The 14,567-nt window shown below is 43.0% G+C and overlaps 1 protein-coding gene and 1 long non-coding RNA gene across 4 annotated transcripts in view; one reads left to right on the top strand and one right to left on the bottom strand.

The window, feature by feature from the left end:
• Positions 1 to 14,567, bottom strand: part of LOC133222380 (uncharacterized) — a 341,799-nt gene that overhangs the window by 244,704 nt on the left and 82,528 nt on the right. The gene's annotated exons all lie outside the window — the stretch shown is intronic.
• Positions 9,421 to 14,567, top strand: part of FGD4 (FYVE, RhoGEF and PH domain containing 4) — a 111,750-nt gene continuing 106,603 nt past the window's right edge. For both annotated transcript variants that reach the window (XM_061372047.1, XM_061372046.1), the window contains exon 1: positions 9,421 to 9,655. In XM_061372047.1, the coding sequence (XP_061228031.1) occupies positions 9,505 to 9,655 (151 nt within the window). In that variant the 5' untranslated portion in view covers positions 9,421 to 9,504. The remainder of the gene's footprint in view (positions 9,656 to 14,567) is intronic.

Genomic DNA, 14,567 nt, shown 5'->3' with positions numbered 1-14,567 from the left:
CTGGGAAAAAATATTTGGAATAAAGCCAGCTTTCATCTATCTGTGTACGCTAAAGGCATAGGCACAACTGCTTTCGTCTCAGTGGAAGGTCTGACTGATTGCCTGCATGAAAGAAGAAAGTCCTAACTTTGCACAAAAATAAGGCTCAATACTATAGCTGATGACTCAGCAGAAGCTTAATAACCCAGTAAAAAATACTGACCTTTACAAAAATGATTCCTTCTTGACTAGACCAGTATATGAGAAAACATACATTTCACCCATTATTTATAAATTCTCTTGTATCATACTGGAGATATTTAACTTCAGGAATAAGTTTTGGTAGGTGGTTTTAGAGAAAAAGAAATATTTAAATTATTGTTATAATAATTTGAGAAAATGTTAGTTGTGGAAAAGCTCCAAATGAGGCGGGAAAAGAAGTCCTTTCATCTCTCTTAAGTGAGTTACCACTCTATCTGGAAATAATTAGAGATACAGTTGATAGAATCATAGAATACCAGGTTGGAAGGGACCTCAAGGATCATCTGGTCCAACCTTTCTTGGCAAAGCGTGACATAGACTAGATGTCCAAGCACCCTGTCCAGCTGAATCTTAAAAGTGTCCAGTGCTGAGGAGTCCACTGCTTCCCTGGGGAGATTATTCCAATGTCTGAGTGTTCTCATTGTGAAAGATTTTCCTTTTGTGTCAAGTCAGAATCTCCCCAGGAGTCTTCTCCATGTGGCTCCTTTAAAATTAATTCATACGATTCACTACCTGGGGAGGGCTGCCAACTTTTTTTTTAGTGTTGATTAAACTTTCTCAATTAAATCAATTTTTGCTATTTGATGCTGGCATGTTGGTTAAGGTGTTAAAACAAGCCATCTACTCACATTAGGAATATAATATGGAAAGCTATTTGAGTACAGAACTGCTTAGAGGACCAAAATCTGAATGCAGAGGATGTGGGCCCAATATTTTGTTCCCCTTCATAGAGATGGGAAAGGGCTATGATCACAGGTGAAAAAGAGCTACTGTTTTCACAGCACACAGGACTTCTTCTATCCCCCTATACATGACTAAATGTCAGAAACCTCTCCTAGAAACGGAAGATGTCTGTAAACTTGGATGGCTCAATGCTGATTCACCCAAGGTAGCTCTTTCTACAGTGATAGTTTGTTGATGAAGATGAAGCAGCAGCTGTCCTTTGTAGGTACCATCAGGCCCTAGACCAGGGAAGGTACTTTAGAATGAGGTAGGGCTTCACCCATATCATCCACAGGTGGTTGGAAAACTTGTTTTGACCTGAATGAATGGACCTGCCATTCAGTTCATTCCTTTGAAATTTAAAGATTTAAAGGATTTAAAGAGATCCCTGGGTTGGAGCAAAGCACCAAGGACTTCAGTGGGCTCCATCTGGATGTTGGGCATTTACCTGTGTGGAGCAGATGACAGGACTCTGGGCATAACAGAGAGTATCTCATGCAATGTGAAGATGTGAATGATGAGTGCTTTTGCGACCAGCTTCAGCCATCCAAAATGTTAAATTAGAACTTATATAAATGCACTGCATACAAATACCAGCGATCTCAAAGTCCTACATTACTCAAAAACAGAATGCCTCTGTGAAGCCATCACTGCTTTCAAAGGTTTTTGTTATCTAAGCCAAATGCAGAGTAGCTCTTTTTATCTTCAAAGCACTCTATGCATATTAATTCATTCCCAAAACATCTTTGCAAAATGGGTACTGTTATCTCTCACTGCAGATAGACAATTTGAGACTGTGTGATGGTAAAACATCAACACTCAACAAAGTGAGCCAAGTTTCTTTACATGTGACCCTTCACCTCTCCACATACATCTGCCCTGCACACACTGGGATACCAAAGTGGTTTTAAATGTGATAGCCAAGTACTCTCAGCAAGGTGAGGTTTTTTGTGATACATGTGGTACATACCCCACTCCAGAACCTGCATTGCTCAAGTGCTAGAGTTCGTGCAGAGCTCATTCCCTGTTTCTGCAGTGCTTGATATAAATAGATCCTTGCTATAAATAGCTGTAGTTTAACATCCACTTTCTGGTTTTAATTTCCTTAGACCTGTGCCCTCCTTCTGACTGTAAACCAAAAAGGCAATTTGACTCACTAGGCACAAAATGAAAACATTGCCTAAACATGGGAAAACTTTTCTTCCCCCAGCAATGTTAGCCCAGTAAAATATAGATATTCTTTTTCTGGTAAAGAACTTGGGATCTCCTTTAAAATGACTGCATCCTTTCAAAGCTTGTGTTCAGAATCATGAATATAAAGCTGTGACAGAGCCCAAATTAAGGTTCTGGAATTTCTGAAGTTTCAGACTCCTCATCTATGCAGTTACGCTTAGTACTATTTATGCTTGAATAAAAAAGCACAGCACACTTCATAATGGTAAACTTACAGCCATTTGCAGTGCATAAAGCCTCAGATGTGTACTGTAAAGCTTACTGGAAGTATTGAGTTCCATTAGTGTTAGATCTCTGGAGGTAAAAATACATTTTTAGAAATATGAATGGAATGCTATTTTTGAGATTCAGGATACAAGAACAAGTGGAATAGGAGTAGTATTTATATCCTTTTCACAGCCTTTGCTCCAAATAATCACATTTCATCCCAGAAAGATCCAAGGGAGTTTGTGGAATGTGGAACAGAATGAAAGAAAACAAGTGTGGATGAAGCTAGTCTGCAAATACAGCAACAGCTTTGAAGTCGCTCTGTTTTAAGTCACTATAAATTATTGAGAGGCATGCTGAAACTGCTGTGCATGTACCATGTGCCTCATTAGAAGCAATATTAAGCACCTGACAGCTTGGTTTTTACAGTAAGGAAAAGAAACAAAGTTAAGAGAATATTTCAATATTGAGACTGGTATCTTCTCTTCCAGAGCTGGAAGTAATAGTTATGCTTTACTTTTCACAGCATGTTTTGCCAGCCGATTGCTCTTCAGGTGTTGATTTGTTAAGGAGAGAACCAAACTGTTTGGGTAAGCATTCACAGAGAGAAAGTGGTTAATATTTAACATATACAGCACCTTAGCAGTACAGGGCTCTTTAAACAAAGTACAATTCCATGTTGTAGCTTAGGCTAGGCATTGGGAATAAGTGTAAAACAATGGCAAAGAGCGCTTCATTTCATGGTCACACGTTTCCATGAGGACAGAGCCCCTACTCTCAGCTGCAGCCTTTCCTGGATCTTATAAATCCCACATAAGGAGCACACCAGAGGAACAGCTTATAGCAGTCACCAGATCCTCCTGCACAAGCTATCATCTTTTCCTCAGGAGTCACTATCAACTGTCCCATCACTTAACCAGTCATGAGCCCCTCTGAGAAAAGGGAGAAGCTGCAGGGCGCATAAGAGTTGGTGACTAGGAGCTGGCTACTGCCACCCACCATCAGCAGCTTAGCACAGCCCACCGACAGCTCCCTAGCAGCCCCACAGAAAAGCACTCCCAGGATCTCACTGGCACACTTTTTTCCTGTCAAGTTTCCAGAGGAACTTGTGGGCCATATCAGAAGCAGCTTTGCCTAATTTATTAATTCATAATTTTCAACAGTGAACTTGATCTGGCAAAAAGCTAGAAAGACTATTGATTCTGGATGTGGGGAACATCTAGAAGAGTTGTCATGCTCACCCTGGGGGCAGACCTCACTAAAATGTCTCCAATGAACATAGGGCTGCTGGTTATCACCACAAAAGGAAAGAAGAAACAAGAGAAGAGTAGAACAGTTTCTTGAGCATAGCTTGCTTGCTTTCTCCTTTTTATGGTATGGAAGTTTGTTTTCACCTGTAGTTAATGCAAATCAAAGCTAAAGCACTGTTGCTAATGGTATTTAAACATCTGACCTTAATTGGATAGCAGGAAACATTTCATTAACCTGTGGTGGTGATAATGAAGAATATTCTGTCTTCTAAAGGCAATCAGTCTTTGTTAAATGAATGCAGTTCTGCAAGACTCATCTAACAAAGCTGATTAAATAGTAATTACTCCTTCTAAGCAGCGGTCCTTCAGTAAAACTAAGGGATACGTGTGATAGCTTTATCTCAACATGTTTGCTGTAAATTTCAAGAATTTTCTTGCAGTAGACAAAATACTTCTGTGCAGCAAAAACAGGGTAAGATGAAATTTAAAGTTGAAGCAGTACATAGCAGAAATGTTTCTTCCAGCTACATGTCAGCATTCTGTGTGGTAGAGAAAGAAGCCCTGTCTGCAGGGGGTATGAATAGGATTCTTTATTACAGTGGCTGAAAGTGGACAAAACCTGCTGCTGTGTAGTCCCCATAACTACCTTTGGTAGGGCTCAAAATGAAAATGGGGAAATAGATTAAACACAACAATGTTCCCTCTTAAACAGTCAGGCAAGACAGAACAGAGATTTATATCAGAAGCATTTCCTGGGTGAAAAGAAGCTGCCATGGATTTTCTTTTGAGGGCTATCTACCCGTCGGGTTTTGTTCCAGCAGTTAATACCTAAGATTTGTCTAACCCCGCCCTGGACTGCCTGTCATGGGTTACTTCTGATGTTTGAATCCCAATTCACGATGCTGATCTCACAGCTCCTTTTCACAAGGAAGTAAAGCCACCTCTAAGACATGGCAGTAAGTTACAAAAGAGCTGGGTGCATTTTTTTGGTGTAAGCCAGCATAATGCTATACATTCATGGTCCCCACCCTGTTCTGACACATGTGCTGGGTGCTGCACAAGGAACAAGCATCAGGCTTGAGTCCCTCTCATTTTTGTAAGCCACTCCCCAGGCTAAGAAGCCAGAGCCTGCAGCCTCAGGCTAAAAGTCACGTTATATCTTTGAATGCTGGATTCTGTGTTTGCCTGCTGATTTCACTGAGGTTAAGTATCTGCTTCACGTTTTCTTGCTTAGTCTTTCTATCTCTGCGGCCCACACTGCAATTGCTTTGTACATTGTAACTGCTGCTGCCATCGATAGAGACTTTTTATCTGAAATGCGCATGAGAGCCTGAGATGAGATTCTTCTCTAATTACTATCCTACTCTATCTTTTGCTGTATTGGTTCTTGCTCCTCATTATACTTCCCTGCTGGCAGAACTGGTTTGTGGGACATACCATATGTAGTTCACAGAAGATTCAAAATGTGTCATGAGCTGTACCCTAACTTAGGCAGGACTTGGCTTTGGTAGCTATGTATTTAGGTGTGGATTTTCTCTATCAGACGCTGCATTTTCATTTTACTTTCTATTTGGAATTTCGTATCTAACAGAGAATGGCATTTTTCTGTCAGATGTGAGAGAAGGTACTGTTCAAGTCAGCTTTAAATAAGCTAATGTTGGTAATGTTTAGAAACGTACATGTATTTTTGTTAGGTGTTGAGTTTATTCACCTTCTTTTTCAGGGTTCTGTAGATTAATGCTCTGAAGATATGTTACTACACAGTCTACTGCACAAGGTAGTACTCAGAGAAATCAAAGCTAGAGGCATAAACTGAATTCCAGAACAAATTTATTGTGTAACTGAGAAGAAAATAAAGTTAAATTCCAGCAGAAGAAACTTGACCAGAAGCAACAACAGAAACAGTCTCACTCAAGGAGTCAACAGAAAGCAAGTTTTCTGAAGGCTGTTTCCATTAGGAGAAGAAAAGGTTAATACAAAGAGGTTTACTGGAGAAACAATGTTTTACATGCAAAGTAAAACTTTTGTTTTCTCACAGACTAAACAAAGATTGCCTATAAAGTCCTGTTTTCCTGAATACCTTAGAGCTCCAGCAGCATGATATGAATTCTTTCAACTTTTTCTTGAGGCTAAACCTTGCCAGCTGTCCTTGCCTTCCTTCTACATCTCTGTGTGCTTGTATAGGCTTCCTGTTCCTCCCACATGCAAATAGGTACAATTAAATCTAGTCTCCACCACTGCATTTCTCACCACCACCAAAGAAAGCTTCAGAGCCAGATGGCCCAGATATTGCCCATACATGAACAGGTTAGCTGTAGTTCCCAAACAAGGGGATATGTAACTCTTCCCACACTTTGCCTAGTGTGGGATGTATGCTGCAAGGCTTTTATTCAACCTAATTTATTTTTACTATTTTATTTTTTATTTATTCAACCAAATTTATTTTCTGACCTTCATACATTTTCAGCAGTATCAGCACTGTCTACATTTAAGCTTATTTTTCTGTTGTTAGGTCCCTTCTCCAGTTATTACACTGAATTTTTTATCATTTAGGGTGATGTTTTCCAAGATAATATCTCAGATTGACTTCTTGCACTTGGAGAATTTTTTTTCCCTCTTGCTGACATTGCCAAAAGACTCTTTGTCTCTCCCTGGAGATGGAGAACAAGAGAGGTTGAGAGCAGTGTACAAAAAAGGAGGAAGGGCATGCCAGAAACGGCAGCCGTTTGTTGCACTCTAAAAGCAGGCAGAACAGCCCACTTGCTGGTGTATGGCAGTTCAGAGCCAGCTTGAACCAGCAGTGTCAGGTCTGTGCTGTAACTAACCAGGGACAATAAGCTACTCTAAGAAGCCTGTATTGCACTGCAGTGCATAAATGCTCTACAGTTACCATGAATATACTGACTTTGTGAATTTCTTCTATCATAGGCAGTCAGCTCACAGCTTTAAATACATCAGGGTGCTCCGGGAGGATTTTCTCGAGAAAATGAGATTTTTGTGACCGATCTCCTGATGCCAGAGTTGCCATGATTCTCTTTTCTGAGGTGCCCTTTATTTTCCAGAGTGGCATTTAATAAATTACCACTCACTGATAACATCGCAGAAACAAAATTAACATTGGTCCTGCCATTTGGTTCACATCTGTAGGGTGTGTGCATTTGTCCTTGCCTCCTTAGCTGTTTTCCTTCCAGGAGCAGAGCTTTATGTTTAAAGAGGCAAGTACAAAGTTCAGTAATAAGTGATAATTATGCCTGGCTAAAGATTGGCAGTTGAGCAATTGGGTACTACTTAGGTTAAGCTCAGTTATCACTTATAAAAAAAACAGAGCAATATCTTCTATTTGCAATTTTACTTGCATTCCCATAGCTCACGTTGTATATATTACTACTGTATTGACATCTTGGACAACTTTGAACAAATCACTTAATTCAATTATACCTATTTTTCTGCCCTGTAAAGCAAGGCTGATACTTCCTCCTTGGTACTTTGTGAATTATTAATGAGAGGTTCTCTGCCGCTGTTGCTCTCTCCTTGTTTAAATCAGTACTGCTAAGCATTACTTAGTATTAGAATTGGTCTGAGTCCAGAGGAAGATTGAAATGCATACCAGTGTCCTGGAAGGAGATTTTTATCTGAATGAGTTAATGATTGATCCTTGGTACACATCCATGAGCTATTCGTAGGTAAAGTTTACAAGAATCTCTAGCTCTTTGCAATAGTCAGCGGGTACTGTTGCTCTTCGTAACATAAGTGTTATCCTTCTCCATATGCCCAACCCAGGCCAGATGACTGAAGTCAGGAAATAAATCATTCTTCTACCCATCTCTGAGCCCCTACTTTTTGTATGTTTGCAAAAATAAAACCTCACATTTGTAATGCTACTACACAACTAAAATCCAGGTGATTTGACTGCCTCAGTTTTAGTGGGAAATGAAAGGGGAGGCTCTAAGATGTCAACCCTCTTCTGAAAATGATTTCTCAAAGAGACAAAGAGTGAGGATTTGGCATGTGGTGACAGATGTCCCAGCTGCACCAGTTCCTCCACTCTGGGCTCACTGCTGACTCGCTTTCTAATACGGAAAGCAGAAGACCCACTCATTTAACTTCTGCCTCATGATCCTTTGCTGCTGCACGTATGGTAGGAGCAGCACCACAGCCTCTCACCACTGCCCTGCCTCCCATGGGGCAAACAGGGCTTCACCCAAGTGATCCCCTGACATCAGGAGGAGGTGTGTTACCGACAGGCCCTACATGCCAAGAAAGCCTGCTGGAAAGGACTCAGCATGAGCCTCACACTGTAGCACAGGACTCTGTCAGAAGGCGATGCTGCATCATGTGGTTTTGCCATGCAGATGTGTTGCGTGCATGACTGTAGGTGCTGACAGAAGGTATCCTTGTCCCCCAGGAGACAAGGAAGTTGCAAAGTCAGCAGCTTGCCTGAGCAGTCCATAAAATCTTAATACTGAAAATGTAAGAGCATAAGGATGCCTGTATGGGTCAGATGAAAGGGCTCTCTTATCCACTGCACTTCTTTGACAGGGGCCAAGAAAAAACATAGGAGCAGGGCAAGTGCAGAGGGGTACTTCCCCAGAATTTTCTTCCAAGCCCGAGCAATTCATGGACTTCCAGGCAACTGAAGGTTGTCCAATTGGACCACTGACAAAGGGAGAATATTCCTGAGTATATCTGACTTCACCCCTTCTCTTCCATGACAAAATCCTCCACACACGGCTGATGGCAAATGAGGCAGCATGTTGCAAAACACTAGGCCATCTTTTAAAAGCCCTAAACCCTGTGGTTTCCAAAGCCCAGGAAATCCCTGTGTAGTGGAGCCACCACTTTGCAACTGGTTTGCCTCTAACTTCACCACATCAAGCTCCCTGACAGACCCAAAAGATCTCATCCTGCCTACTAGTGACTGCCATAACTCACTCTCAAGGTGGCACAGGAGGAGATGTTCTGCCTTTTAAATGTCATGTCTCAGTTAAACAAGTGCTTTCAGACCTGTTGCTATAAATGAACCTAATCCCAGGTCTCACAGTAGTAAAGCTTTTTTATTGCTTTTCTCAGTAGATGCTGATTAAAATTTAGAGAAAGAGAGAGGGACTCAACAGCTTTGGCCTGAACACATCATTTTAGCAGGAATTATTAGTGATGCCAGTACTGCAGCTTAATTCCTGGCATCAAAACTCACTTTTAAGTGCTCGGAATTGGATGCCTCTGCGAATGTTCTCGTTGAAAGAGGGGGACTGCATTATGGCAAACTTCTTTTGCATACACTGATAAATCTTACTGGAATTGGGCCTCCTCTTCCAGGGAGGGAGTTCCAGAGGTAAACAGCGGCAGAGCAGTGTACAGAGGAAGCGTAAGAACACTGTGGGGCTGGGCGGCGCAGCGGTGTTAGCCAGGGGGAGGCACTCTCAGGGCTGGGGTCAGGGCCGGGGCCGGCGATGCTCGGCACCGGCCGGGAGGAAGCAGAACAAGTGCGGCAGCAGCGGCACCCACTTCCCTGCCCGGGCCGCGGAGGGAACTCGCGCAGCTTTGCCGGGTTCAGGGAAGCGGCCCCGCCACCCGGCCCGAGACGGGCAGCAGGGTCAGGGTCTCGGTATGCCGGCGGGAGGCAGCGCCTGGGGCCGGCGGCTGCTGGGCAGGTAGCCCGGGACAGCGAAGCGGGAGGAAGCGCTCGGGCAGGTGCTGGCGGGGAGGGGCGGGGCGGGGAGCGGCTGCAGGTGAGGGGCCGGCGCCGGAGGCGGTGCAGGCCGGCCCCGCAGTCCCTGGGGAGGGAGGGGCGTTGAGGACCCCGTGGCTTCTCCCTTACTGTGACTCTCCCTGTGTGTCCCCTACCCTAAGGATGAGTGGAGCGGAGGGTGTGCGCTTCAGGCGGGCGGCGATCCGCAGGAAACCCAACCTCGCCGCCGTCCCGGACACTGCTTACAACGGAGCAGCTCCCACCTACCCCGCGGGAGTCCAGCTGGGGCCGACCGCCCGGAGGACGCCTGCAGGTAAAGGCCCTAATGGGCACTTCGGCCCTAGCCCACAGACGGGGTGCTAGCGGGCGGGACTGGGGCCGGGTTGTCCCGGGGGGAGTGGGGACAGCGCAGCTCCAGTGCTGCCAGGGTCGCTCTGCCGTGTGGGTTCGGTGAGGGCTGACTCCTGCGGCCAGCTCCCACGGGCTTCCCCTGCCTGTTCACCTGGCAGCGGGCTGTTTGTATAATACACGGTCGTGTTCCCTCGACAAAAAGCAGGGAGGAGGCTCACTTTTAACCAACTTTTGCTGTACGTGCCCATACACTGCAGAGCAGGACTCGCGCGAATGCCCGGTGAGTGACCGTGGCGGAGCCACTTCTTGGTGGGGCTGAGCCGGACGGGGGAGAGCAATCCTGGCCCTCGGAGTTGGGGGTAACTGCAGCTCAGCTCATACTGTTAGCCGCCATCTCGGCATAGAGTGTTCTCAAGTTGTAGTTTTAGTAGCTCTTAGACTGTCAGGAATTCTAGAATGGTTTGGGTTGAAGGGGACCTTGAAGCTCATCTAGTTCCAAACACTGCCATGGGCAGGGACCCCTTCCTCTAGACCAGATTTCTCAAAGCACCATTCAGTCTGCCCTTGAACACTGCCTGGGATGGGGCAGCCACAGCTCCTCTGGGCAACTTTTCCAGTGTCTCACTACCCTCACAATAAAGAACTTCATAATATCTAGTCTAAATCTCCCCTCTGTCACTTTAAAGGCATCCTGCCTTGTCCTGTCACTACATTCCCTTGTAAAGAGTCCTCCTCCAGATCTCTTGTAGCCTCCTTCAGGTACTGGAAGTTGCTCTAAGGTCTACCCGGAGCCTTCTTTTGTCCAGGCTGAGCAAGTTCAACTCTCAGCCTGTCACCATACACGAGGTGCTGCAGCCCTCGGGTCGTCTTCATGGCCCTCCTCTGGACTCAGCTCAAACAGGTCCATGTCTCCGTTTCTGTTGGGGGCTCCAGAGCTGAATGCAGTACTCCGGGAAAGCACTTTTCCCTCCTTTGGCAGATCCATGTCTCACACCTGCCCTTCCTCAATGCCTTGCCTTGAGCAACAGACTTGTGTTAGACTTGTTTGACATGTTTTGCCCTAGGAGGCAGCTGCTAGAACATTAACACTGTACTATTAAGAGACTGTCAGTCTAGGCTGGTTGTCTGTGTTACCTTGGTCATGCTGTAAAAATTAACTATCATGAAATCCAAACTTCAGGAGGTTGTGCTTTCAAGCGGGTTAATGTACACACCCATTCACATGTCTAAACTTCTGTGGTATGACAGCAGATGTGACATGCTGTGCTCATGCTTGTGACATCACACCAGCTTGGTTTTATGCATGCGGAAGGACACGGTGGATGAAATAGTCTCTGATACCTGCTTGTTATGACACTGGGAATGATGACATTTCAAATACAAGGCTGGGGTGTTTTGCTTGGGGGCTGTGTTTTCACTACTTACCAGGCAAAAGGCCTGCTTAATTTGATGATGAGTATGCACATATAGGAGCAGATTATCATGATGGTCTTCATAGTGTGCTTTATGCTCTGATGCTCTGGATATGTACATGAATACACAATTTTTTATCTGTGGTGTAATTCTCCCCCCCTACCCTCCCCCGCTTTACTTACGTGTTTATATTGGCAAAGAGGAATTGACAGATGCATTTGTAGTACATAGACTTAATGGATTTAATTCTCTCAGAGAGGTATGCTTACAACAGGGCTCCCATGTTTTCTGTTAGTTTCTATGTTAGTTTCATTAGACTTCTGCTGTTACTGTTAAGTTAGACTTCTGTGTAACAGTTTCTTCCTCTCTACAGTCTTTTGTTGTTGCTCTTTTCACCTGTGCACACACCTCCACTGGATTACTTCTATTTACTAAACATATGCCCAATGTATAGCTTTTCAGTGTGAGCATTCTTCAGGGTTTTGGATGGCAGGAAGGGTCATAACAGGAGTAATGCCCCTTATCAATTGCACTGCAATAACCAACTTCATAGTACTTTCCTGCATTATGATTGCTAAATACGATCGCAAGATGAAAAACTCACAAAATTAAAATAAGGAAATGAATCCCAAAGATATGGGAAATAAAAGGGAGGTTTGGGGATGAATTTGGGCTTTTCTCATGTAGGTACATAAATCCTCCCTTTTTTAATTCAGAACCCATTTCTCCTAGAAAGTGAGGTGAAGAAACCTTGTGTATAAAAACAGTCTCTTTTCTGTTAGTGGGACTTTGGCTCCTTATTTGCTCCTGCTGATAGCAAAGGACACTGTGGCATGTGTTCCAACACCCTATAACCCCAGAATAGCTTCATAACCTCTCTCTGTTCTTTGTAGTTAGAATATGGCTGCACCGGCTTCTCTTCTGCAAGTATAAGCTTTAATCCCCAGGTGTAACATTAAGGTGGGTGTGTTCTTTCTATCAGGAAAACACACAAACCCAACACCCCCCAAAACCCAACAGCAGACATTTACACTTTTTTTGCCTTACAAAATGTAACTGGATTTCAAAGGGATTTTCTAATGTATACCTTTGACCTGCTTGAAAACCTGCTTGGAAGGAGGAGTTAGTGTAGCCCACATATCTCCAATGATTGTGCTGTGAAATATGCCAGTTACTTACATTACTGCCCGGGGACAGGACTTGGGCAGTTGTCTCAGATCTGTATCTGGAAAGCAACTGGAGAAACTAGATGTTTTAAATGAGCTATATTTGCTTACAAATACATTAGAAAAAAATCTAGATTATGTATATGGCAGGCATATAAGATCTCAGACTTGTAAATTGTGCGCTACTCAGTGCAAAAACTTAAGACCTATTAAAACTCCTGTACACTCAAGAGTTTCCTTAGAGCCTTTGACATTGGCCTGATAAAGTAGGGAATGTCACAGGTTTTCTGTGCTGTGAGGCTGAAGTCCAGGGAGTATTTTCATTCTTGGTGCTGTCTGAAAACATTCCTAATGCTGAAACGGGCTATGTAAGTTCCCTTTTCAGCATCAGTCTTTTGTTGTGAATTACAATCTCTTCTGACTTCTAACAGAAGAATCTTTCTGCTCTTCAGCATACTATAGTCTAAATCACTCAGGCTCACCATCACGTGCAAAATTGCAATTGAGTTTTGTTAACATACGAGTTTGAAAAAGCTTGGTATGTTAAACTATCAACAGGACAAAGCAAGATCTTAGAATTTAACACTAATGTAAAGGTTTGGATCTTCAGAGATATTTTGAAATGGCTGGAAAATGTCAAGGCTGATATATGGAGACAGTTCAGAGAAGAGTGTTGAGTGGAGTAGCATGATTAATAATCAGTTTTTGAAGGGAATAACTAATGTGGATTTTTTTCTGCTAAATTAGAATTCAGAGTTGATACTAACTTGAACAAATCTTTACTTCAAATACTTCTATGCATATTAACTGAAAATTAACTTTCTACCAAGAAACAGCCGCAGATTACTGCTTGCTTGTTCAGCATCTTTCAAAAGCCAAGAGCCCTGCAAGGTGTGAGCACAGCACTACTTTGATTCTTCATGGAATTAAGCTATCCTAGGAGGTTGTATCTGGTCTTGGTGGACTTGATTTAGCTGTGAAGACATAGCTCAACACAAGGACAGTAACTTGCTTTCATAGCAAGAAATAGCTTCTTCCTGCTATTCTATTCCTTCACCTCTGCCCTTACTGCGCATAGAGTAAGTTAACTTTTGTGCCATTCAGGTCTTGCACTGGTTCCTTGGCTTTGCTCACCTAGGCGCAAATTTACACCCTTTCTGGACTGTTTTTTCTTTTGTTCCCTTTTTCTTAAATGTATGTCTTCTGGCATTGTACCATATGTTGGCAGTCTCAGACATTGCAGTGTGCCTCTTGGGGAGCTGAGGTAATTTGCATTCAGGACAGCATTCACTGCAGTAAGGTGTCTGCAAACACTGACAGGAAAAAAAACGTCATCCACTGCTACTGTTGTATCTCTGCCTGTTAAATGGATATGATTTTATGGGATTATGTTAGCAAAACTTCGGTAGTCTTTTGGGTTTCCATCTTGCAGTGGGAAGTAACTAAATGAAGTTTTAATAGCATGCTGCTCTAGTCTATGAAAAATGTCTTTATTGGTCAGGATATTATTTAAAAGCTGGAATGACAGCTATGCCCTGCCTGATATTTTTTTCATTGTTGTTGGTTTTGTTCTATTTTTTAAAAATAGAACACTGAAGTTTGGACTATCGTTATCCTTACTGCTGGCTTTGTGTTACCCGCTGCGTTTTGTTGACTGCTCTGCAGTGATTGAAAATCTGATTGCTTATACAGTGTGTTCATGGAAAACCTATAGGATCGTTAGGGCTAATCTAAGCAGTGATTGGAATCTGTAGATGCATTAGAGATCACTGCAAAAGAGAGCGAGTTGCCTTACATGCTTTCCTGGTCAATGCAAGGATTTTTTTTTTTTCTAAAGTTGAGATTTATCAAGAAGAGTTGATACTTAAAAAGTATCTTAAAAACTTAAAAAGAGAGGAAGGTGAATATATAGGAACCTGCTTTTAAGTATACCTCTCCCTTAAGAAATGAGAGAAGGTATTAAAAAATGCTTTATGCAGAACTTTCATGAAAATACATTTTCCTGTCTGTTATTAGAGAGCTTCCTGTTTCTATATGTCAAATTAATCCCATGTGCTTCCTATTGAAGTAAATGTGTTGCTTGAAAGTGCCAGGAAATGGAACTTAATTTCCTGAATATAATTTTACTCTATTATTATTCTTTTCTTCCCCCACTTCCCCCCAGTTATTTAGGACCAAAATAATCTCTTTAAAGCCAGTAAGAGTGTACTGCTTGGCTCATAGACTATCCAGGACCAAAGTCACTTATATGTGTATCTTGGGTTGGCTTGGTGTGTCTATTTAGCCCTTGCCTAA

This window comes from Neopsephotus bourkii, unplaced genomic scaffold (genome assembly GCF_033783945.1).
Source record: "Neopsephotus bourkii isolate Nb327-2 ecotype Australia unplaced genomic scaffold, CSIRO-AGI_Nbou_v1 NB_1589, whole genome shotgun sequence".
NCBI classification, from domain to species: domain Eukaryota; kingdom Metazoa; phylum Chordata; class Aves; order Psittaciformes; family Psittacidae; genus Neopsephotus; species Neopsephotus bourkii.
Note: the sequence above shows the minus strand (reverse complement) of the source record. Positions and strands in the feature narration are given on the sequence as shown.